Genomic DNA, 26,083 nt, shown 5'->3' with positions numbered 1-26,083 from the left:
TTTTATGATTATTGAATATGGTGTGAGTTGATTAAGAAAGCTAAGTGAAATCCCTACTAGACATTAAGATAGCAAGCTATCTAGATGTGAAGGTTCCTTTCATAAAGCTCAATAGAAGAAGATGATGGATTGATTCAAAACAAAAAGGAAAATGGAAAGCACATAAACCATAGAAAATCAAGAACAATTAAAGGAAGAAGAAAACATAAAATGGAAAGGAAAGAAATGGTAAAAATGTGAGAAGCACACCACTACAAGGCTAGGCTAGAAGCCACTTGCTATGCAAGATAAGGCTTAAAAGTATTCACTCCCAAGGGAGGAAACTCTCACAAATGGTTGAGACACAAGAGTGTTTTTACTTCAAAATGTTCAACCCTTTTACATGTCTAGGAGCACCCCTTATATAGAAGAGTTTAGGGGCCTCTAAGTAAATAAAAGATACCTAAGGATGTCTCTACAAAAACCTAACCCTAGCTTCTAGAAACTAGGTCAAATAAGGTTACAAAAAATGAGAGACAAAAGAGCTAACTATGGTGTGTGCAAGGCTAATTTCGTTCTAGCACAAAAGGAGACAAAAAATGTGTCTTATATGTCTCCAAAAAGTGCCATAGTGTGCTAAAAACAAAAGAGACCAAAGGTACATAGGTACACTTGCTTTATGCCTTTTTCTTTATGCTTTATGCCCTTGCTTTACTCTCTCCTCCACATCATTTATGCTCCCCAATCACCATGCGCCACCTAGAATTGATTTCTTACTCCTAATTAACCTACAAAGCAAATAAACATAGATTAGCATGTTGACTTAAGTCAAGTCAACTATAGTCAACAAGTCAAACCTAGTCAAAGGTCAACAAGTCAACTAAAGTTGATTCAACTAAGTCAACTTAGAGAATCAAAAATAACAAACACAAATGAAAGGGATGAAGGATTAGTGAACTTCCTTTCTAAATATGCTTAGTCTTCTTAAGCATGTGCCTTCATCCTTGGTTGGGGTCAATCCTTCATCAAATGTCCAGTGAGAATTTTCAAAAAGCTTTCTTAAACAACTTCACCATATTCATAACTCTAAAAGAAAACAAGATAATCCTTCATCAGCAAGCCCAATACTCTTTGAATATGTTTCGTTAGATCTTGCCTTGTTTTTGCTTGAGTTAGAGTAGGTTCCTAACATATCATTATATTATATTTTTTTGCCTGTGTACTTGTCGTCCATGATTGTGTCTGGTTAGTTATGCATATCTCTTCTTTAATTGATGGTGACAAATAATTGACTGGTTTTGCCACTATATAGGCAACATTGGGTATATGTGTTATAGTTAGCGGATCGATACTTTGTCATCTGCGAGGCATATATTTAACCATCTTGTTTTTTAGCGCCTATCATTTGTTATGTTACTATGTACCTGACTATACTATTTACGGTCCTTTGAGTTAGTGGCCTGTCCGACCTCTGTGGTACATGTACTATTTTCATATTTTCACATGATACCTATTTGATATACTATATGATAATAAACATTTTTTTTCAACTATTCCATTATCCAAAAGGTGTATGCATATCTCTCAATCATATCAACAAAATACAAAATTTACTTATTCTTTTAGAAGTTAGATCTCGAAAGGATAATAAAGATAAAGTTGTGAGGATAATAAAAAAAAGTGATATGACGACCAATTAAGAGGAGGAATTAAGAACAATTAGTATCTATAAAGAGGAACAAACATTAAGAGATGAACAACGAAATAAAAGGTGCAAGAAATACACCATATAGTGCATCAAAACACAATGAATAAACGTTTTCACTTCATGATGAATAAAACAAAAAAAATTATCTCTTATTGAAATAATTAGGGTTGTCATAGTAGATACAAAAAAAGGTTAAAAAAACTATTATAGGTTGAGAAAGTTTTTTTAACAAAATTTTGACAAACTTTTTTATTTAGATAAAAAAAAAATTATTTTATTACTTTATTTTAATTAAAAAATAAAAATTTAATGTACTTTAATTTTATTTTTAGAAATTTTGTTAAGTTTATTAAAAAATTTTGTCAAAACATAATTTTTCAAAATAAAAATAAAAATAGAGAATCAAATTAGTTGAAAAAAAATAACCCTATATACGCAAGTGAATCTTAATGGTGGAATCCATGAACGACAAATGATAACGGCGGAAGAAAGTGGTTTCCCCAAGCGCTGCAACGTGAGAGAGCCTCCTCTGCTTCAATGCGCAGAGCTGGTGCTACCCTACCTTAACCCTTCAGAACTTGCTAACATCTCTCTCATATGCAAACCTCTTCTCAAACTCTCTCGCTCCATCACCTTCCGCCGCGCCTCCGACGCATCCAGAACCTTCGAGACCTTTCCGATTCCGTTCCTCAACACGGTCGATTCCCACCCATACGCGTACTTCCTGTATACGCGCTCCCTCGTCCTCTCCTCTCCACTCCCCCTCCTGCGCCAGCCCTGGGGCTCTTCGGCAGTTTCCCCCTTCGCGCAGTGTCGCCTTCTTCGTGCCGATTCAGTGGGCTTCGTCGATGGCACGGGCCGGGCCGTGTCGGGCTGCGATTGCGAGGCGTGTGATGGCGGTGAGTGTCCTTGTGCTGGCCTGGATGGGCTGGACGACGTTGGCAGAGAGTGCGGGCCCGGGTGCCGGTGTGGGCCTGAGTGCGGGAAGCGGTTGACACGGAATGGGGTTGCGGTGAGGGTGAAGATTGTGAGGCATAGGAGGAAAGGGTGGGGGTTGCATGCGGATCAGTTAATCGCGAAAGGCGAGTTTGTGTTTGAGTATGCAGGTGATTTATTCATCTAATCTAATATACGATGATATCTCCCTTAATAATTTCTTTTAGTACACATTTTTTTTAGACAATTTTAATTATGCTGTTAATATGATAAAGTTGTGGTATCTGATTTTTATCGTGATAACTATTGATTTGTTAAATTAACAAAATTGTGGAACACAGATTTTTCGTGGCAACTATTGTTTTGACTACTTAACTCAATTGTGGTCACGCAGGCCACCCCAGCTCTGGTGTTTCCAGTAATGATGATAATATTAACAATGATAGAGTTAACTTGTAGGACTCTACCAAGGTTTTAAATTGCAGTTGCTATCATGGTTTCATTGTGATCCTTGACATTTGGGGCAAGTGCGACTCGAGCCAATGCAGCTACAGTTGTGATTGCATAGCCCAAAAAACCATGCTGTTGTTGAAATCATGGTGGTAGACTGTTTTGTAAAAGCTTTAACAAATCTAACATGAAGTCTATTATGTGATTTTAATTTAGATCTTCAATTAAAATTAGAGTTTTCTTATGCTTAGTACTGAAGACGGTTAAGAGTATCAACTTAAGTTTTCTCCGAATTTGATTTTTATTACAATATAAAAAGACAGTTGAGGGTTTCAACTTACGTCTTCTCAGAATTTGAGTGGGACTTTTCTTTACTGAAAATTAATAACGTAACTCGTGAAGAAAGTTTTTATTGTCATTTGTGCAATTTTAATTTCAGTTCAGGTAAATGTTAGTTATTGTGATTTTAAGGATATTCTTCTTATTTATGTTATGTGTATATGAGGGTGGTTGTGTTTGAATTTTGTTGATTAGGTAGATCTTCTCATTAATTTATGGAATTAGGTTGGACCTTTAGGTTATCAACTATTTGTGGGAGTAGTTGTTTGCTTTTATTATGTTTGATTAGTATATGAAAAGAGGGGAAAAAGTAAGGTGAATATAATTTTTTCCTTTTGGTTTTCATAGTCATTTTGTTTAGGTGCTTTCACACATGTATTGAGTTTACTTATGTGTATATGATTATTTATTAACATGTGGTAGACCAGGAGGTTTAATGATAATATGGTATCAGAAAAAAATGATTATATATTGTTCAAAAAATGAGTCTCCAGGCATTAGGAAGGGAAGAAAATGACGTTTTATTTTAGTAATTTGTTAATTGATATGAATTGCATCATAGCTCAAATGGAGAAGGACTAATGCATTACTTTGCGGCATTTTTTTTTAAGTTATTAGTTTGTTTAAATAATAGCCCAATTGACTAACCAAATTATGTTTTGGTTTAATCAATGAATGGACTCTAGTTTAGTTTTATTTCAAGTTGTAATAATGGTCTAATTGACAACTTAGTCATCAGCCTTTGAGAGACCAAGAGGATGCATAGCTAAATGGTTTTTGGTGACTTTTGGGTTGCTACAATTTCAGTTACAATCAACCATTAAATGGTGAGATCATTAATAGCTTAAGCGAAATGTAATTGTAATTTATGGGTCTTTTGTAATTAAGTTGTGAACTCCATTTGCACAAGGGTTGACTTAGGATCTTTAGGGTTAGAACCTTGTAGGAAACTTGAAAAATTAGTGAAAAGGTAAACACAAAAGTGGCTGAACCTTATAGGAAACTTGAAAAATTAGTGAAAAGGTAAACATTGTTAGAAGTGGGCTTTAAGCCTAACTCAACCCCACAAAACCGGCTTGTAAGGTGAGGTTTGCACCTCACTTATATACTATGAACTGACCTTATCTCTAGTCGATGTGGGACTTCCAACACACCCCCTCACGCCTGAGATATATTCATCTCGTGCGTGGGACAATAAATTAGTGGGTGGTCCGTTAGCGGCCCGATATCGGGTGGAACAGAATGTTCAAGAAAGTTTGCTAGGATAGGCTCTAACTTGACTCTGATACCATGTTAGAAGTGGGCTTTAAGCCTAACTCAACCCCACAAAACCGGCTTGTAAGGTGAGGTTTGCACCTCACTTATATACTATGAACTGACATTATCTCTAGTCGATGTGGAATTTCCAACAAACATGAAAGTTGCTGAAATTTCAGTTTGGATAGTAATTTAGAATCGTAGATATCTTGTGGTATAAAACTCCAATTGAGGTGATTCCAAAACAACGTGAAATTTCACTTCTGAACTTTAGTTTAGGCCTAAGAATCACTAATTTTGGATGAGTAGAATGAGAGTTATGACCACGAGATAAATCAGGGCAGAATTGAGTTTTCTTTCTAAAAATTGGGTGAAAGAATAAGAGGTGAATATGAAAGGTGGAAGGAAGAAATCACTCTTTCCAATGGAGACAACACTCAAAGGATGGAAAAGTCCTTTGATATAGCCCAGGTTCTTGAATCACTCAAGAACTTAGGAGAATCACTCTCACTAAGATAGAAGAGAAGAACTCTAGTATTTTTGAATAAACTCAACTTGTCTTCATGGATAAAATGGTTCCGCTTATATAGAAGCTTTAACCATTGAAATTATAAAAGACCCATAAATTGCAATTATATCTCATTTAAGCTATTAATGATCCCACTACTTAGTGACTGATTGTAACTGAAATTGCAGTAACCCAAAAGTCACCAAAAAACATTCAGCTGTGCATTCTTTTGGTCTTCCAAAGGCTGATGACTAAGTTGCCAATTGGGTCATTATTACAACTTGAAATAAAATTAAACTAGAGCTCATTATTTGATTAAACCAAAACATAATTTAGTCAGCCAATTTTACAAAGAATTGGGCTATTATTTAAACAAACTAATAACTTAAAAAAAAAACTGCCGCAAAGTGGTGCATTAGTCCGTCTCCATTTGGACAATGATGCGATTCATATCAAGAACTAAGAGGTTACTATGTAGATGTGAAATTTGTCAACGCTTTTTTCTTTTTTATGTTTTAACTTTTTAGTTCATTAATTGTTTGTTTTAGAAGTATAAAAATAGTGGCTAGGAGCTTGGTATCCTGTATGCAATATCTTGGTTGCACTCTTTTGAGTGGAGTGGAGAAAATAGGTGCTTGGAGAGGGTTGATTATCATTGCATAAGGGAAAAGGTACAGTTTGGAGACATCACTCCTAGATTGTCAATTCTAGTGTTGGTTAACATATTTACCAAGTCTCTAAGAAGACCAAAGATGAATCAAATGTGTACCAAGCTGAACACATGACTTATATCATATGCTCTAGTTTGAGGGTGCATGTTAAAATTATGGAGAGAAGCTGCAAATCTTTTATAATAAGAAAATACTAGATTATATATGTATATTATTAGGAACATTTTTATTTATTTTTGTATCATTTTTATTTTTATTATAAGGGGATATAAAATCTTTATTTATATATTGATTCCTTTTCTCCATACAGGGTACTTATGCTATATCAAAAATAGTTTGAGATCAATGTTTGTCTATTTCCTGTAGTTTAACAAATGACACGAGTGTTCTTAGCATTAACTGAGCTATATACTATTTGTAATTATTACTGATGGACTATGCGTCATGGTTGAGGTGCGGCCTTGATTGAATATTTCCATATATGGAATCTATATCTTTAATGTATTGAAGATTTGAAGAGGTTTTGCTCTAGTAGATGAAACGAATATGGGTATTTGCATGTGGTAACTTAGGAGTCTACCTTGTAGTTGGGATAGGCCTTTTAAGACATTTCATCGAAGGACCAAATAGTATGACGCCTAATATCTGTTAGTGGAGAGCGGAGTGCTGTCTGGTTCTGTTATATTTCATGTCAGATTTTGGAAATAGGAATTTGAGTCAAGGGAACTTTTCTCTGGCTTGGGGGCCTGCTCTCATTCCATTACCCATTCTTCTTTCTCTATTATTTTTCTTGTTTTCCCGCAGCAGCTCTGGTACAGATTGTATCAGTAACCCATATAGACGGCGAAATGAAAATGTTGAGTAGAATGTTTGAAATCCATAGATGAGCTGATAGAATAGTGGAGTTTATTTCTGATAGAGCGGTATGTTGGGAGAGGCAGGTGATTTGCGATCTAATCAATTATTATTTGGAGAGTAGTAATAATTTGCAAATTTACTGGATACTCAATAATTCGACTAAAAAAAGGAACTGAATGGCACTTTTTTTCGATGAGATATTCACGAATGGTATGTTTGTGGCATTGTATGTTAAAGAATTATACGAAGATTGGTAGAAACTATTTTCTACTGTTTCAAAGTCATCATCGCTGATACTTTCTTGACTCTTTATGCATGGCTGTTTTTAATCCCCTCATTCCTGTGTAAACTTAAAAGGTGAACTCTTGACAACGAAGGAAGCCCAGAGGAGACATCAATACTACGATGAACTGGCTTCGCAGGGTCATTCCTCTTCAGCTCTTTTGGTTGTAAGGGAACATCTTCCTTCTGGAAAGGCATGTCTGAGATTAAATATCGATGCGACAAGATTAGGAAACATTGCACGATTTGTAAATCATTCATGTGATGCTGGTAACTTAAGCACAAAGCTAGTTAGAAGTTCAGGAGCTTTGTTCCCCCGTCTATGCTTCTTTGCTTCAAAAGATATCCTAGTAGATGACGAGCTTACTTTTAGCTATGGAGAAATCAGGAAAAGGTCAAAGGGGTTGCCATGCTTTTGCAATAGCCCTTCTTGCGTTGGAACACTGCCCTCTGAAGACACTTAAGATTTAGATACTTGTTATTTAAGGAGGTGACCTATGTTAAATGTCAAAGGAATTTTGATTTTTGGAAAGGCTAGTTTTTATGATTTATTCAATAGGTCGTACCAGGCATTGCAAAATACTTGTCACAGGTCGGTTAGGAAACCACCAATATCTTTATACTCTATAGTTTAGTAGATATTAAATATGTATTATAATTTAGCTGTATAATTCTTTTTATTGAATTTTCTACAGTATGTCTATAATATATTATTAGTATATATTGAAACTTACGCACCTTTTTCAAAACTTAAAGAATGTCTTTCAATAAGGTGAAGTTCAATCAAAAAACTTTTGACTGAGATCCATAGTATTATATATTATATAAGAATAATATCTTATTTATGTGAACTATTTGATATTTAAAGTATATTAATTAAAAGAAACTGTTTTGCTTAATGTTTTAATTTTTTTTAGCTTTGAAGAGAAGATGATTCTATTTCTGGAGTTGAAAAAATTTACTCGCCACTTGGTTTTCTTTAAATTAGCTTTTGTTTAGTGGTAATAGTTTGATGGATGAGGGCACTTCGAATTTTTCTTCCAATACATGGTTTGAGTTTTTGTCCATTTACAACCCAACTGCGATTAGTCGCAAAATATTTTATCTCTATAGCACTATAATCTTCTACTTGAACGATTTCAAACTGCACACTCCATTTTAGCTTTGTTGAGAATAATTTTAACTGAGAATTGAATAACAGCTTCCTCTTAGCTGCTGATTTCGTGTAGTCTTAATTGCTAAAAGAGTGAGAGACCAGTATGTATTTTGAGATTTGCTGTGTAGTCTAGAAAGCATCGTATAGTTTGATAGACCAATGCTTTCTTGAGAGGGAAACAATTTTCTTTATTTTCGTATCATATATTTCACTTTGTCCATATAACGTTACCCATATAACGTCTGTCCAGAAAAAGTCTCACGTTAAAAATGACCGGTGGCATTTTTGTAAATTATTTGACTTTTTTAACATCTGCCCATTCCAACACAGACGTAATTTAACGTCTGACCCACAGTACCCCGATGTTATGTAAAAATTAACGTCTGAGCTCTCTGCCCCCGACTTAATTTAACGTCTGACCCACTCTACCCCAACTTAATTTAACGTCTGACCCCCTCTGCACCGACGTAAAGTAATGTCTGACCACGCAGCTCCGCCGTCAATTTTTGGGTTTTCTCTACGCGAAACGCATAAACCCTAATTGTTCCGTCGACAACCACCATTCCGAGCTCCTCCAGGTAATTTTTGAACGTTTTTCACCACCAAATTTGTTGGGATTTGATTATGGATTGATTTTAGGCGTTTTGAATCGAATATTTTTCGTTTTCATCCTCATTTGCAGTGTTTCGCGATCCTTCCCGTCGGTGACCATTATTCTGACCTCCTCTAGGTGAGTTTCGAACATTTTTCACCACCAAACTAGTTGGTATTTGATTGTGGATTGATTTTAGGCGTTTTCAACCGAATATTATGCGTTTTCATCCTCATTTGCATCGTTTTGATATTATTTTGCTTGTTATCTCTTTTTCATTGTATGTATGTAATTGCTTGTATTTTTTATTTGCAATTATAATTTTTATCTTAGACTATTTTTTTTTTTAGTTTTTTTGGCCTATTTCTTTTTTTAATTGAATTTTTATAATAATATTTGTAAAATTACAAAATAAAATTATAGTTATTATTATTTGTAAAATTGGACTAATTGTATTTGATTTTTTAATATTATTGTTGCATTAATTTTTATTTTATGTATGTAGATTTATTATAGATTCATTGTGGACCAAGGTCGATCTGCCGTATATGGATTCATTGAACCTCAAACCATTCAATCTTCGGGAAACTCACATGACCACATCAAACTTTATTTGCAAACATTGATGGTTGAGTCAAATAGAGAGATCTACTTTGCGCCATACATTGATGCGTATGTTTTTTTTCTAGTAATATTTTATGAAGTATTATTAATTATTTCTGCTAAGTACTTGTGATTGACGGTATGTATCATTGGCAACTATGTGTCATCATTCCAAGACAATGCACGGTTGTATGGTTTTATTTATGCCATAGGAAGATTCCATCTGCTTTGAAAAACATGTTACAAGAGTAAGTATTAATTTTTTTCAATCCTATGTATCTACTTAGTTATAAAAACTAACATATGTTTTATGTTTCCAAAATTTCATTAGAATTGAGTAAGCCTAGAGGCCAACAACTTAAAGTATTATATTCAAAGGTTAAAACTCATTTAGTTTAAAGTTATTAATTTTTGTATGTCAACTTATGACTTTGATATGTGTTTATTTTATTTGTAATGTTTAGTGTAACAAGCAAGAAGATTAATGAGAATTGTGTATATTAGTTTAGAATATATGTTGAAACTTAAGTGTTATTAGATATAACTGTAACTCCATAATTGTGCTGAAATTATTATGAAACTGTTTTGGGAATTTGTTGATTTTCAGGTGTGGGAATGTTGTAAAAACAACCAAATTAAAAAAAAAACAGAGCAGATTGACGTCTGGTGGTGCTCTGACAGACGTTATTTAACGTCTGAGCTTACTGTGGCCTACGTTATTTAACGTCTGTAAGAGCCCAACAGAAGTCAAATTGCTCTGTTTGTTGGTTCCATTTAGCGCGAAAATTGACGTCTGCTGCTTTTGGCCCCGACGTTGGATAACGTTGGATCCCTATTGCCCCGACGTTAAGTGACGTCTGTTTTATTTTTCGACGTTATTTTAACGTCACCCAATACGACGTTGGTGTTTGGACAAACGTCAAAGGTCGAAAATATCAAACGTTAAAAGACTTTTTTGTGTTAGTGTGACAAGGGGTGACCTATTTTGTGGTGTGACATAATGACCTATTTTGTGGTGTGACATAATTCAGAACCTTGTGAGGAATGGCACGAAAATCTTCTTCCTTCTCTTACCAAGAACAACTTATACAGCATAGTCATTGTCATCATACATGAGTTTAAATTTGTGTCCCTAGATAATTCTGTATACATAATTATTGAATGGATGAGTAAAAATTGGCTACCCTTTATCCACAACATTGACAATTTTCTTTGAATATCTATCCTTGAAAAAATTTATAATATTTTGGTGGTAAATTTAAAATATTTTTTCCTAGTGACCAGTGTTATCGAATTTTTTGGTCATGACGGCATCATGACCTAAATTTATAACGGTTTTCTAACCCACCACCACAACAAGGCGGTGACGAATTAGGTTTTTTGTGGTGGTCCATGGAATCGCTTTTGACATGGCAGCTTACGGTGGCTGAACAGTCATGTCGAAAAAAAAAACTAGAAAAAGAACTTAAAAAAAGAGAAGAGAAGGAATGGGCGATGGAGGCTCGGAGAAAAAAGAGCAGCAAATGGAAGAGACATAGCAGCGGCGTGAGAGAAAGAAGAGATCACCAACAACAAAACCCTATTTGCATCCTTAGTTTTATGAGTGTTTAAAAAATAAAGTAAAACATTAGGCTAGGTCCACTAAAAAATTTATGTAATCTAACCTAATGCACAAAACTCATTTTACCTAATGCGATAAAATTTCATTTAACCTAAAACAATCTCTCCTATGACCTTTGTCTTTGCCCACCAACAACCACCACTACTATTATTGACTACCATTTGCCACAACTCACCACTGACATTGACCTCTAATTCTTTTTTGGCACTTTTCTTTTGTTATTTTGTGCACTTTTTCTTTCTTTTTTAACTCTTTTTCTATCAACACATTTTAGCACAAAAACAGAATCACTACTACATAATACTTCATGGTATGAACTTGCAATGAAAACAAGAAGCAAGTAGTAGAATGAAAACTTAAATCAATCAAAATGTAGATTAAGAACTTGAAATAAAACACAATGGAAACCTAACTTTAAGGACTTGTTACAGATTAATTAAAAAGTATGAACTAAAATGAAGAAAATTAAAAACACAAAAATTGTCAAATAAAATTGGTGATTAAAAATTAAGCAAGCACAAAGGTTATCTAGATGTGAAAGTGCCTTTTCAAGGCTTCAAGAGAGAAGAGATGTTCAATTAGGAGCAAAATTTAAATCAACATAAGCATCATATTATGCGCAAATGAAAAAAAATAAGAAAAAAAAAAGTTGAAATGACTAGACAAGGAATTCAAGACATGTCATGACTAAACATGACTAGTAGACAAAACATATGGATAATATATTTAAAAAAAGGCTCAAATTAAACACAATTCAATAGAACAAAAACAACAATATACTCAATGAAATGTAAAAATCTCACAAATATAACAAAATAGAACTCCTAAAGCATACATGGATGGTTTAAGATGAAATGAATGAATTGAACCAAAAGAAAAAGACAAGAAAACATAAAACCAATCGGTAAAACTCCAAGATAAGCAAGGAACAAGGGGTAAACAACTCGAAATTAAAGAAGAAAAGATGATGAATTTATGTTGAAACGTGATCAACTAAGGCTCATGATATCACATGATGAGTCCATCTTCACGCATGAAACCGAGGGTATGAATGGAGGAGAATCCATGGAAGCTTGGATGCACAGAAGCAAGGTAGAAATGAGAAGAAGTGGTTTGGCAATGGTGTATGAAAGGTGCTCTCAAGTGAAGTTAGGCCAACACTTAAGGAAGAAGGCTAGATGAAGCCACTAAGGGGAGCTCCAACCTAAGTTGATTAACAAAAGGAGAAAGATATGAAGTCATCTCAACGGAGTTTCTCTATTATATTCGTGGATGAGTTTACAAGACCTAGAGCTCTCTATTTATAGGAGAAAAGGAGAGCTAGGCTGTCAAGAAAAAATGAGGGAAAAATGGTTTAAATGTTGTAGTTGGAGCAAAAAAGATTACATGCGCAAGGTGTGACTTGCCACCTAAGCAAGTCACACGCACCATGCTTGTATGCACTAATGGAGAAACTTGTCTACCAAGCTTGGCGCAAATTAGGGTTAAAACCCTAGATGTTATGTGCACACTCCAAGGCCTATTTAGGAAGCCCAACTCTTCTTGGTCCAAAATACTTCTAAGGCCCACAAATGCTCCAAGGCCCAATATATGGTCCAAAGAAAATCCTATACTACTAGGCCTAGAATACAAAGCCCAAGATTAAAATCCTAGTCTAATATTTACAATTATAGAGTCCTAGTCTTCGTGTATCCTCCTTAGCCTAGATGAACTTTAACTTGGGCTAGACATGTTCAAAGGAGGCTTAGTCTTCTTGTATCCTCCTAACCTAGCTTTGGTGGTTAGTCCCTTGGCTAGAGGTATCTCATCATATGATATAATAGAGAATGTCCTGAATGGATTGTGCACACTATATGATCGCTAGACCAAACACCCCAATTATAAGGGTGAATTAGAGATGACAAATAAACTCATCTCCGTGGGTATTGCCCGAATTCGTCCTCGTTTTGACGGGGAATCCCCGCATTGACTAGGTATGGATATGGGTAATCCCCAACTTTTTCAATTGGGTATGAGGATGGGTATGAGGATGTACACATCCCCGCTATAATACCCGTCCCCGCCATATCTCTGTCCCCATTTAAATTATTAAAATATTCACAATTAATTAAGTAAACATATATATATATATATATATATATATATATATATATATACTTTCTATTTTTTATTTCTTCTAATTATTTGGTTTGCCATGAAACTCATTCGCATCTCCAATATATTTTTCATCTTAACATAACTTTTATGTAATTATGTTAAAATAATGTATGTTAATTAAAAAATTTTATGCCTCACATTTGAATATTTCTATTATTTTTTAATATTTTTATTTATTATATATTTTCCTTTCACATGAAAATGTTTATACTCTTAATTTAAGGTAATATAAAAAAAATTCTTTACTAATTATTATTATTAATTTTTGTTTAATTTGAAGAAATCTTTTGTTTCGTTAAAATAATTTTTGTTATTTTTCAACCATTGAGTATATGTGTTGATATTTGAAAAGTTTTCTTAGATCTCTAAGGTATTTTTCATCTTATCATACCCTTAATTATACATTTGATTTTCTTTGTGCGGTTTCTTTCAATAGTCTCTGAAATTATTTTTAAGACACACATTTGTTAATTTTTTAATATTTTTATTTATTGTTTATTTTCATCATGTAGAATAATATTTCGATATATTATATCTAATTATTTTTTTATTTTCTAACTCATTATTAATCATACTGTAATTTTTTCACTTTAATTGTATAAATAACTTTTATTTACTACAATATAAAAATTTAATGTAATTGCTATGAATATTTTTTTGTCACTATCCAACATATATTGGAGTCCAAAAGATACAAAATTTATGTCAAAATTTTATTATTATGTTTATTAGTTCTTCTTTGTGTCATTTTGATCAAGTGATGTATTATAACTTTTATTAGTGTATAAAAAAAGATTCATTAGAATTAAAAAAATTGAAGTAAACAAACATTTAAAATATATTTTAATTTGAATATTTGTTTTCCTTTTATATTTTTTTAAATATTTTTTAATTTTATCAACTAAGTTTCATTAATGTTTGTAGTTTGCAAATTTAATAAATGTTTTGGTTCTCATGAAATTTTATTTGGTATTCTAATCTAAAATGTAAACAATTATAATTTGTTTCAAAGTATTTGATATGGAAGAAACAATCATCCTCCTAATATTGAATATTTGATAATATTATGTTTTCTTTACCCTAATTTTTTTCTTTTATAAAAATTTATATTGAAGTAGTTAGAACATGGGTACGAGATTATACCCGTTACCCGGTGGGGATGGGGATGTGACAAAAGTTTGATACTCGTTAGGTTTGGGTATGGGAATGGGGATGAATTTTTTTTGCGGGGATGGGTATGAGATAACAAAACCCATCCCCGCCCCGCCCCGCCCTGTTGTCATCCCTAGGGTGAATAGTCTAAGTGAAGCATCATCAAACATCACTTTACCTTTGTGAAGAAGAGGGATTGGAATTCAGGCTCCAAGCCAAATTGTTCATAAGAGTTGACTCTTTGGGAGACTTAGAGGGATTCTTAGCATGTTTTTCTTTATCTTTGCAATTCCATGAAGAACTATATTAGTCATTGTTTGAGTAACTCTTCCTTGCCCCTTCATTTCTTTTGAGTTGAGATTCAATTTTGATGGCAAAGTGTAAAACATCTTCAATTGAAGAATACTTATACGATTCTACTAAGTCTTGAATGTTTCTCCTAAGCCCACTCACAAACCTAACTACCTTGGCCTTATTAGTTTCATCACTAAGTTTGACTTTAACCAAGAAAGGCTCCATGAGTAATCATTCACACACATATAACCTTGTTTAAGCCTTTGAAACCTAAAAAGGTGGCTCATTCCAATAGTAGGAAGGAACAAAAGTAACGCACATCAAATGTGTAATGTCCTTTCAAGAAGAAGCGGCTGGCCTTTGGTACACTAGTGCAAAATTGCATTTTTACCTCGCCTTATAGGCCTCGGTTGGCAAGGAACCGAAGCATATAATGGCACGGTGGCATTTTTGCAATTCCAGGCAACTTTTATGCCTCGGTTCAAGAAAAACCCGAAGCCAAAAGGGGTTATAGGCTTCGGTTCAAAAAAAACCGGTGCCAAAAGGTGCTTATATGCTTCAGTCAAACAGACCCAAAGCCAAAAACGTGGCTAGAAATTTTAAAAATGCCACTAGTCATTACGTCTTTGGCCTTGGGTGGCACTGAACCGGGGCCAAATAGGGCTATATGCCTCGGTTATTAATTGAACCGAGGCCATATAGTTTAATTAGGGCACAAAAACGTGAACCCCTCTACTTCTTCCTCGCGCGCCGCTGCATCCTCTCCTGCTTCAGCAAAACCCAGTCCAACACATGCTTCAGCTTCTTCCCCTTCTCATCAATCACCCTCCTCCACATCTTCACCGTCCCATCCGCGGACCCCGTCAACATGCACCCTCCGAACATCGCCACCACCGCGTTCACTGCATCGTCGTGCACGTTGATCGACTCCAAGCACTTGAAATCTGCCACGCGCCACACCTTCACCGTCTTGTGCCATGACCCGAAGTACAACAACCCTTCCTTCTTATCCAGGCTGAGAGTCGAAACGGCGTCAAAATGCTTCACCTTCACCGTGTTCTGGTTTCGGCGAACCTCCAGATCGTCGCCGCTGAGATGAAGAAATCGTTCTCGCCGTTCGTCGCAGTGGATGCGCTGGTTCAGGCGAGTTGCAAGCATGGTGGCTGCGCGAATCTATGGTGGCCGGAGAGTTTGGTCTGCGTTCAGGTTGCTTTGTGATGGTGGCGGCTTGCTCGAGCATGGTGCTGTTGCTTCCATGAGTGGTGCGCGAGGAAGCAGGTTACAGAGGAGTGTGCTGTGCTGCAAAAAATTTAATTAAAATTTTTTTTTACCATATGGCTTCAGTTCTCGTGGACCTGAGGCAGAAAAAGAACCCTACAGCTCTGGGTAACAACCAAGGCCAAAAAGGGGTACCTTTTGGCCTCACCCCAATATGCCTCGGTTCCAGACTCGAGGTAAAATGAGGAAAATAACCGGGGCAAAAAGCCCTTACTGTACTAGTAGTAATTGTCCATACAAAATTTATGCCACCATGTCATGGCATATCCCTAAAATTCTATTACAATGGCATCTACTTGCTTTTGATTTCCTAGTGAGTATACACTTAGAAGTTGATCCACATTGGCCTCCCACTCTAGGTACACATCCAGATCATTATCTCCATATAGAACTTGGGGATCTTCAGGTTAGGTGGTGGTTTCCTTTTTGGAGTAATGCACCTATCTCTCTTCCTTCCATAGAATCTCCTTTCTTCTTCTTGGGAGCTATATGGTGAATGACTTTTCCTCCTTTCTCTCTTGGCTTTCTTTAACTCAAGCCTTTGAATAGTTTCCCTCAAATGCCTCTCATTCTCCTTTCTAGATATTTCCATTTATTTGAGTAGCTCCACTAGAGATGATTCATTGTTAAGTTGGGTCATAATACACTCTCCATCTTTGGGTGTTGAAGTGTTTGATGAACTTGCCATTTTAGCCTATAAAACACGTAAAACCGACACCAAAAATACACAAAAGTTATCGCTTAGAGAAAAATAGAAGAAAGTAATAACCTCTCCAAGTGTTTGACTAGCCCACTCAAGGAAAACAAAGAAGGAAAACTTGCAACAACAAAACTTAAAGCCTAAGCAAGAGAAACACAAAAGCAAGAAATTGCACACTAAAGAAAAGATGTTGTAGACAACTTTTATGAAGACTAAAAGAAGAAAATCTAGAAAGAAGACACAAAGGAAAACACTTAAACATATAAATAATAATGTAGCTAAACTACACATGTCAAGAAGAGAAGATTAAGAACCTAGAATGATGGAACTAATTTTGTCATACTTATCAACACACTTAGATGATCTAATTCTAGATGCAACATGTAACTTTTTGCACAATTTTTCTTTTTTTTTTAAACAACTTAGAAGCTCTTGGCCAAACCAAATTCCTGCAGCATATAATCTTCAAAATGATTCTAGAATCAGGAAGAACATAAGTGTTCATATGTTAAGCTATTAAACATATAAAAGATATATTACAGTTAAGATTTATTTAAAAATTTTAGTTCAAAACAAATACCTGAAATTATCAAAAACAGATTTTTATCTTAGAAACAGCTAAAATCAGAAAAATAAAATCTTCCATTGATTTGTTTGTATCCTTTACTCTTTGCTTTTTATATCCATATAAATGATAAATGATTAGACAGTTATACAAAACCAGCTGATTGATTCTCCACCAACGGTTACAAATTAAAAAAAGAAAAAAAGCGCCAAAAGCAGCATGTACATGTAAAATGAAGGGTCATGCATAAAGGTCATGCATAAAGTTGAAGTGCGATAACAATAAAGTCAGTCAAAGTTTACGTTACAGTACTCTCGTCCAACCCCATCTTCGTAAAATCTACCCTCAAAATTACAAAAATCTAACCACAGAATTACAAGAAACATGATTAATTTAATTAATCTTTTGAAAGAATGTTATTAATATACTACAATCGATCTCATTACTAATGCTTGTTAAGACTTTATTCTAAATATTTATAAAATTTAATAACCTTAGACAAAGTTAATATTTTATAGAAATTACAATGCTTTATACTAAAACCCACATGGAGTAATTAAAAATTTGTTTACCCTTTATACAAACTTATAATGATCAAATTTTTAAAAGTAAGAAAATATTTTTTTCTATAATTTGTACAACAATGATTTTTAATTTATGACTAGTTTTAACCTATGAATTTTTTTCTATTTTTAACTTTTTTTATCCATGAATTACCATATGCTCAAAGTGTATGCAATTACAAAAAAAGTGTTGTTTCAACAACACTCACATGACATGTTAAACTATCATGGTGAGGAATAAAGGGACATATACCTTCTCTGCAGAGAATCTTCTCTTTATCTTTTCTTTGTGAAGAGATACGACTTCACTTTATGACCATAAAACAAAAGAGAAGAAAAATGGAAGAAAATTCTGTACACTCGTTGATTAATAATGAACTGCTGGTTTGTGAAGTGATGCAGAGTGTGAGTTTTGGCATTTCCATTTTTCTTTCACAACCCGTGTCCCCTGTTTGTCTTGGTGTGTGCAGAGAAACGGTGACACCTGGAAAAATGGTTTCTGTGTGAACTGCAAGTTTTGGAAATTTGTAATAGATGAGTTTCTGAATATATGGCAGAATTTTTTTATTTTTTTCTATTCAATTGGGTCGATTGTGCAAGTTATTAAGGTAATTAAAACTATTGATTTCTGTCTTCGTTCTATTTTTGTCCCTGTATGTTTGTTTGATTTGCTTGTTCTTCAGATTTTGAATTTGGCTGAAAAAAAAAAATGAGATGTGATGAAATATTTTTCAGATTTTATCAACGGGTTCTTAGTTGGTTATGGAGGACTCAATGAAAACTTTTGGAAGAAGCTTATGAAAATGTGTGAAAGTGCAATAATCAGATTTGCTTGATTTGGATTAAAATAGAAGCAGCGTATGTGATAGCTATTGTATTCTTAACACTGCTACCCTCATTACTCTCGTTCATTTGTTTATTTACTTTGTTGGGGGTAAACTTTTTTTTTTTAATGTTGAGTTATATCATGGCTTGAACAACCTTGCAGAAATTTTGCAGTGAATTCACTCAAATCATTTCGTTCATTCGCAAAAAGATTGTAATATACCATTTATTTTTTCAGTTCAACATATTGTTGCCACTTTCTTATTCTTGCCTTCCTGGAATTGCACAGAATCTGCCTGTGGATATGTAAAGGAGAACCAAGCTTCAGTTCTGAAAAGAGTGTGATCTAGAGCACATTAGAGAGTATAACAAAATCTCCTCTGCCTGTAATGGGAAATAGGGTTCATCTTTCGGTGCTTCTGGTTTTGGTAACAGTTTTAGTTTCAATCTTTCACTCGGAGCAACTATCCTCTCACTCTCAGACCCTGCTAAGAATTCAACGGCTATTGAACTTTCCAGCTGTTTTAAGCAGCTGGAACAACAACACAGACTTTTGCAGCACAGATTCAACATCTTCTCTCACTGTTGTATGCTATGATGGTACCATAACCCAGCTGCACATTGTTGGTGAATCAAGAGCTCCACTTCTCGCTAAAAATTTCTCAATAAATTCCTTTTTCACAACACTGGTTAGGCTTCCCAATCTGAAAGTCCTCACTTTGGTTTCTCTTGGCATATGGGGTCCATTGCCTGGTAAGATTGCTCATTTGTCATCACTGGAAATTTTCAATGCTAGTTCAAATTTCCTATATGGTTCCATCCCTCCAGAGTTCTCATTACTGTCACATCTCCAAACACTCATTCTAGATCACAACATGTTTTCTGGCCATCTTCCTGAATGGTTTGATTCCTTTCCAGCTTTAACTGTGTTAAGTTTGAAACACAACTTGTTCAATGGTTCACTTCCGGATTCTCTGAGTAGCTTGGAGAATATGAGAATTCTTTCACTTTCTCATAACCACTTTTATGGACCAGTGCCTGATTTGCACCGTTTGACGAATCTCCAAGTGCTGGAATTGGATGATAATGGTTTTGGACCCCGGTTTCCCCAGCTTGGTGACAAACTTGTTACTCTAGTACTAAGAAACAACAAGTTCAGGTCTAGCATCCCTGATGAAATGAGCTCATGCTATCAACTTGAGAGACTTGACATTTCAGCAAACACATTTGTTGGACCATTCCAACTAGCACTAATGTCACTCCCTTCTATTACTTACCTCAACATTTCCGGGAACAAATTAACAGGAATGCTTTTGGAGAATCTGTCTTGCAATCCTGGACTTCAAGCAGTGGATTTGTCCTCAAATCTTTTGACTGGGATCTTACCAAAATGTTTAATCTCAAATGCCAATGATAGGACTGCCTTGTATGCCAGAAATTGTCTAGAGGAGACAAATCAAAATCAGCATGCACTACCCTTTTGCCACACTGAAGCCATAGCTGTGGGAGTAGTACCCGAGGGAAAGAAGCACAAACGAGTATCTAAGGCAGTTCTTTCCCTTGGGATAGTATGTGGAACTTTTGGAGGAGTAGCAATTATTGCACTGCTTTTTTTTATTATCAGAAGAGAAAATGTCAAAAGAAAAACCAAGAATCCTCCTCCAACAAAATTAATATCAGAGAATGCAGCTTCAGGATATACCTCTAAGTTACTCTCTGATGCAAGTAACTACCTCACTCTGAATTGCATACATTTGTATGTGTTTGCACACAGGCACATTCCTTATACAATATTTGCATTTTTCAACTTGCATAGTATCTTGAGAACTTTGACATAGTATCTAGCCTATATATATATATATATATATATATATATATATATATATATAGCCTACTACCATGGGGAATAGGAATTTGTGTAGACAAAGTGCTGAAGTTATATTATCACCATAAAAAGTAAAAATACTCTATATTTGTAAATGCTTAAAACTTTGTTATTGGAAGCAAATTGGGTGATTCAGTTTAGACTTTAGATGCTTGAGTTTTATTCAATTCTTGCCTCAATGAAAATATAAACTATTGCATCTTTTTTTTGTCCTTGTGTGGCATCCTTGAGCCTTTGATATTCAAAAAATCAGAATCCACCAGTAACAAATATTAGAAGATTAGGATGACAAGAATTTAGAACAGAGATGCAGTCATTAATGGAATATAGCAGAAAATGAAACTCTAGTTATGAATAGAAAAGAAAATTACATGCACTAGAACTTCAAAAAAAAATGTTTAGTTCCATCATACAGAAGAATTAAATTTGATTCATGAATTCCTTTCTATCCTTACATATAAAAGATAGATGACAACTATTTACATTTCCTATACTAAAGGGTATATATCTCAAACAATGAAATTCGGAACAGTGGATCTGCCTCCTTATCGAGCTTTCTCACTTGATGAGATTGTAGCAGCTACAAACAACTTTGACTCGGCTTGTTTTATGGGTGAAGGTTCTCAGGGAAAGGTACGTCCCATGCTTTAAATATAATGTCTATGTTTATTATAGAAAACTATTCTTTTAAGCCATAAGATTTAGGAAATATGCTCTCGCATTGCTCTCTGGTTTTTCATGAATTAAGATGGAAAAAAGGTTTCTTTCTTCAGTCTATCAATTATAGGATAAGCACTTAGTTTAAAATTTAACATGGGTAGTTAAGCTTATGATAAGGACTAATGGACCGGTATAAGTTCTCTCTTGCTCTTCATAAGCCTATTGGATTAAGCGTTACGAAGCTCTTTTTAGATAAGCACTTCAGTAACCTATTTACCCTAGTCTGCCTTAAATGTAGAGCCAGTTGAAAAGGTTCAGTCAGGGGAGGGTGTTATGTCATATTAAAGAATGAATCTGTTTGATAGCTTAAAAGTTATGAAACACTAGTGTCTTGACAAATATACTGCGGCTAATACATGTTCATGTCATAACATGCCCATCAGCTTGCATGACACGAGGAAAGTAATTTGATTTATGTTTCATCATAATTTTTTTTTTTCTTATGTGCTTCAGATGCACAGAGGTCAACTAAAGGATGGCTTACTTGTTGCCATTAGAAGTGTAAAAGTCACCAAAAGCTTCAGCACTCAAGATTTTGTGCATTACATAGAGCAGATATTCAAATACAGGCATCGTCATTTAGTCAGTGTTCTTGGACACTGCATTGAATGTTATTTGGATGATTCAAGTGTCAGTAGCATATTTATTGTGTTTGAGTATATTCCTAATGGCACACTCAAGAGCTGGATTTCAGGTGATTCATTAAAACTTGTTTCTCGGATAGTGTAAAACTGGTATTGTTCCAACAAGAAATAGAATGGATATGGAAGTTTCTCTTGATGAAATTCTGTTAGTAAAATATCTGTATATGACTTTCATGATGTTCTAAATTTAACATGTTTTTTCTTGTTAAACCATTTATTTCAGTCACAATGGAAGATTGATACAATAATGGCATTTCTCACAACCACCTCTTTAACATGTTATGTGGCAGATAGGCATTACAAAAAATCCCTGACGTGGACGCAACGCATAGAAGCTGCTATTGGAGTAGCAAAAGGCATCCAATATTTGCATACAGGAATTGTACCTAGTGTATACTCAAATAATCTCAAAATCTCAGATGTTTTACTTGACCAAAATTTTGTTGCAAAAATCAAAATTTATGACCCGCCTTTGTTATCTCTTATGAGGAAGGTATGGATTATTTGTGTTCTTTTCTGTTAGAAGTACTACGTCCACTAGAGATAAGATCAATTCACAATATATAAGTGGGTAGAAACCTCACTTTACAAGCTGATTTTATAAAGTTTAATTAAGTTTAAAATCCACTTCTTTAACATTTTTTTAGGAAAAAGAAATCATGTTCTACCATTATGTTTGGTCCTTTATTTGCTTGATAAAATTGATTTCAGTTAATCAACCTTTATTATTCTTTCAGGTTGGGCAAGGTAATCCTTCTAGAGAATTAAAAAGTCCTAGCACTAACAAAAAGTGAGTAGGGAAATTTAACTTGGTTTTGAGCTACATGTACTCAGCTTCTGTTAATGGAAAAGAGGATTCATCTTGCTTTATTTTTCTACGTGCATGAAAAAAGTCGTGTTGTGATACTGATGCGAACATAATTATGAAAAACATTGATTTAAAACATGTTGTTGCAGTGTAAAACAGGTAGACGAGTCTGATGTATATGACTTTGGAGTAATCCTGCTGGAACTCATTCTAGGAAGGACAATAAAGTCAAGGAATGTGGACACTTTAAAGGATCTGGTAATGAAGGAGATTTTGGTTTATTCAACATTTTCCAGTTTTATTTTCTCTTTAATCATTCAAAATTAGAGAACTTTGGTATGATCCAGCAAACATCCTTATAAGTGTTGGAATTTTTTTACTGGAATAAACTGGAGAGATCGACTATCTTTAAGGTCGGAATTGTCCATATAAGAGACTTGAAAACACATCCAACATAAAACCTCAAGACTTTATGTAAAACCCACCCTTTCCACATGATCTCACAGATATTAATCAAATGTAAAAAAAGGAAAAAAATCACTGTAAAGCAGGGAGGAAAATTTAAGATATAAATTAGTTATGAACAGAAAAGGGGTTTTCTGGAATAAGCAGAGTCCAGACTTACAATCTCATGCCCGGAGGGTATCAAACTAAATGATTAAATTGTAAGATTACATCAGGTTTCATTAACAATATCAATTTAATATTTCTAAACAAGCCTACTTGTGCTTCCCATTAATATGAATTTATCGTATTCGAATACATTTGATAACTAAGATATTAATTAAATATAGAAGAAAATGTTCACTCACAAGAATCAGGACTTTGGATATATAAATTAACTATGGATGAATAAGGATTTTAGAATAATTAGACATCTAACTTGACTTCACATGTTCATAGGGTATCAAGGTAAACTATTACTTTGCAAGATAATAATAGTTTAACTTAAGTGCACCTTTACTTCGGATAGTGTAATTCTGCCATTTTGATCCTTGAAGTTTTAATTGTGCAACTTGAGTCCTTCAAAATAGTGAATTTGGTCTCTGAAAGTTTTTTAATTATACTTTTAATATAGACTTAATAGCATTTTTGGTCCTCTATATACAGCAATGATTTAATGTTTTCCTTTTCATTATTTTTTACTCAACGTGGTCCTTATATTTTTGAAAAAGACTATATTTTTGAAAAAGATTCAATGTGATTTCTTGGTTAGATCAACCTTGAAGTCTTTCCTCTAATTTTGTCTTTGGGATTGAACAAGGAACGTGCAAAAAAGTGGATGATTGTATTAGTATATGTCAATTCATTATTTCTAAACAACCCAACATGAATTTAACAAAAGAAATCACATTGAGTCTTTTTAAAAGGTATAGAACATTGACACAAAATAAATAAAGGGAAAGCATTGGATCATTGCTACAAATATAAGAACAAAAAATGCTATTCAGCCTTAACATATTATGCTAAATTGACAACTTTACTTTACACCTTGTTAATATGACTTAATTTAATATTGCTCTTTCTCAATACCTAAAGTACAAAACATGAAGGGTTAAAAGCACAATTAAGCTAAGTACTTTTCATTACTTTGCACTTTTATGATTTCGTTTCCACTTTGGACCATGTGATAGTTGCAAGCAAGCATAACAGCTGATGGTGAAGCTAGGAGGAGCATTATAGATCCAGAAGTTCGCAAGGTGTGCTTAGATCAATCGTTGAAGACAGTGATGGAAATTTGTGTGAGGTGCCTAGTCAAAGAACCAGCAGAGAGACCCTCTATTGAGGATGTTTTGTGGAATCTGCAGTTTGCAACTCAAGTCCAAGATGCATGGGTAGGAGACTCGCAAAGTAGTAGTGATGGCTCACCCATCTCACCTCTAGCATCTATACGAATGACCTTCCATTAGTGTCAATACAAAGGTTTTCACTTTTTTGGTTTTGATGTGTGCCTCAAAGGTTCATGTTTAGTTATTTGCACAGGGTGAGTTTGCAGTTTACAGCATCAAAATAGTGTAAGTTCTTGTTGTAACATTTTTTCCCTAAAATATCTGAGCTTCTAAAGAAAAAAAAAAAACTATTTGTAGTGACTTGTTGCTTAAATCGTGTTAACTAAAGGAAATGAAATTATGTACTTGATCTTTTATCAGAAGAAAACAAAAGCAAAAAAGAAGAAAAATTTAAAATAAATTACCAACATCATTCTTAAACTATTATCTTCTGTCCTAAATAATTCCAAATATAGAAAAAAACTATATAGTTTATTTCTTTAATACTAGAAATAATGCTAGATGCCAAATATTAAAGTACCCTTCAAATTGATTCTTAAATTATATTATATATCAATTTAGGGACTAAAAGTAATAGATATTTAATATTGAGAGATTACTTATATAATTTTTTTATTGTAAATTCGAGAGGGAAGTAATACTTGATAGTGGAAATGGATGGTATATTAAAAGTAAGATCAACAACAATATTGAAACGATTGTGTCATGATTCATAACCGTCTTAAGGGTACATATTGTTAGCAACAAGACAATAAAAAAAAAATAAAGGAGAGACAAATAGACGACATAAAAATTTAACGAGGTGTATGGCTACATCTATGATTATACTAGGAAGTATTTTATTTTTGTGTGTATATCAAGTTTTACATACGGTTGCTTATATAGAAAAATAGAGATTCACATCTCACAATACTAAGTGACGTGGGACTAAATCAAGCTCCATAATACTCTCAATTCTCTCACTTGGAGTTTGATTTACATTACCACTTAGTGTAGTGCTTTCATCATCAATTTTCTTGATATAAAGCCTCAACTTAGTTGTTGTGACAATCTTGGTTAACATATTAGTTGGATTCTTTGCACTTGGAATCTTTAACAAAAACAAGTTTCCATGATTTCTCAGGTTTCTGATAAAATGAACACTTCAATTCAATTTGCTTGCATCTAGATTGAAGAATTGGATTTTTAGCAAGACATATAACACTTTGGCTATCACTGAACAACAAAGATTCATCTTGTTCTCTTTCTAATTTTTTTAAAAGGTTCTTCAACCATGTGATCTCCTTTGTTGCTTCTGAGATAACTACATACTCAACTTCAGTAGTTGAAAGGGAAACTCTTCCTTGAAGTTTAGACTTCCAACTGATAGTTGTACCACCCAATGTAAAAATGACACTTGTTATGCTCTTTCTACCATTCAGATCACCTCCCAAGTCTACATTAGAAAACCCTTGTAAAGTGAGATTACTTCTTTTAAAAGACAAATGCATCTTTGAAGTACCCTTCAAATATTTCAATATCCATTTCACACCTTCCGAATGCTCCTTTTCGGGATCTGATAGAAACCTACTCATAACTCCCACTACATGTGATATGTAAGGTCTGGTGCAAACCATAGCATACATCAAGCTCCCTACTATAGATGCATATGACACTTTAGACATGTTACTTTCTTCTTCATTTGTTTGAGAAGTTTTGTTTTTTTGAAAACTTTAAGTGAGTTCTAAAAAGTGTATTCCTAG

At 34.1% G+C, this 26,083-nt stretch overlaps 2 protein-coding genes across 4 annotated transcripts; both read left to right on the top strand.

The window, feature by feature from the left end:
• The first annotated feature begins 2,107 nt into the window (after positions 1-2,107).
• Positions 2,108-7,659, top strand: LOC114182263 (histone-lysine N-methyltransferase SUVR3). Its single transcript, XM_028069092.1, has 2 exons — positions 2,108-2,793; positions 7,064-7,659. The coding sequence occupies exons 1-2, from the start codon at positions 2,160-2,162 to the stop codon at positions 7,450-7,452; spliced, it is 1,023 nt and encodes a 340-aa protein (XP_027924893.1). The 5' UTR covers positions 2,108-2,159; the 3' UTR covers positions 7,453-7,659.
• Positions 7,660-17,893: 10,234 nt separating this feature from the next.
• Positions 17,894-24,641, top strand: LOC114180290 (probable inactive leucine-rich repeat receptor-like protein kinase At3g03770). Of its 3 annotated transcripts, XM_028066579.1 has the most exons (9): positions 17,954-18,277; positions 18,405-18,527; positions 18,784-20,219; positions 20,879-21,012; positions 21,553-21,793; positions 22,034-22,236; positions 22,481-22,533; positions 22,701-22,809; positions 24,186-24,641. In XM_028066579.1, the coding sequence occupies exons 3-9, from the start codon at positions 18,884-18,886 to the stop codon at positions 24,459-24,461; spliced, it is 2,352 nt and encodes a 783-aa protein (XP_027922380.1). In that variant the 5' UTR covers positions 17,954-18,277; positions 18,405-18,527; positions 18,784-18,883; the 3' UTR covers positions 24,462-24,641. The 3 variants fall into 3 exon arrangements, with proteins under 3 accessions (XP_027922381.1, XP_027922380.1, XP_027922379.1); XM_028066580.1 differs by lacking the exon at positions 18,405-18,527 and having other exon boundaries at positions 17,894-18,074; XM_028066578.1 differs by lacking the exon at positions 18,405-18,527.
• Positions 24,642-26,083: the final 1,442 nt, after the last annotated feature.

This window comes from Vigna unguiculata, chromosome 4 (assembly GCF_004118075.2).
Source record: "Vigna unguiculata cultivar IT97K-499-35 chromosome 4, ASM411807v1, whole genome shotgun sequence".
NCBI classification, from domain to species: domain Eukaryota; kingdom Viridiplantae; phylum Streptophyta; class Magnoliopsida; order Fabales; family Fabaceae; genus Vigna; species Vigna unguiculata.
This window is presented reverse-complemented; position numbering and strand designations above follow the sequence as displayed.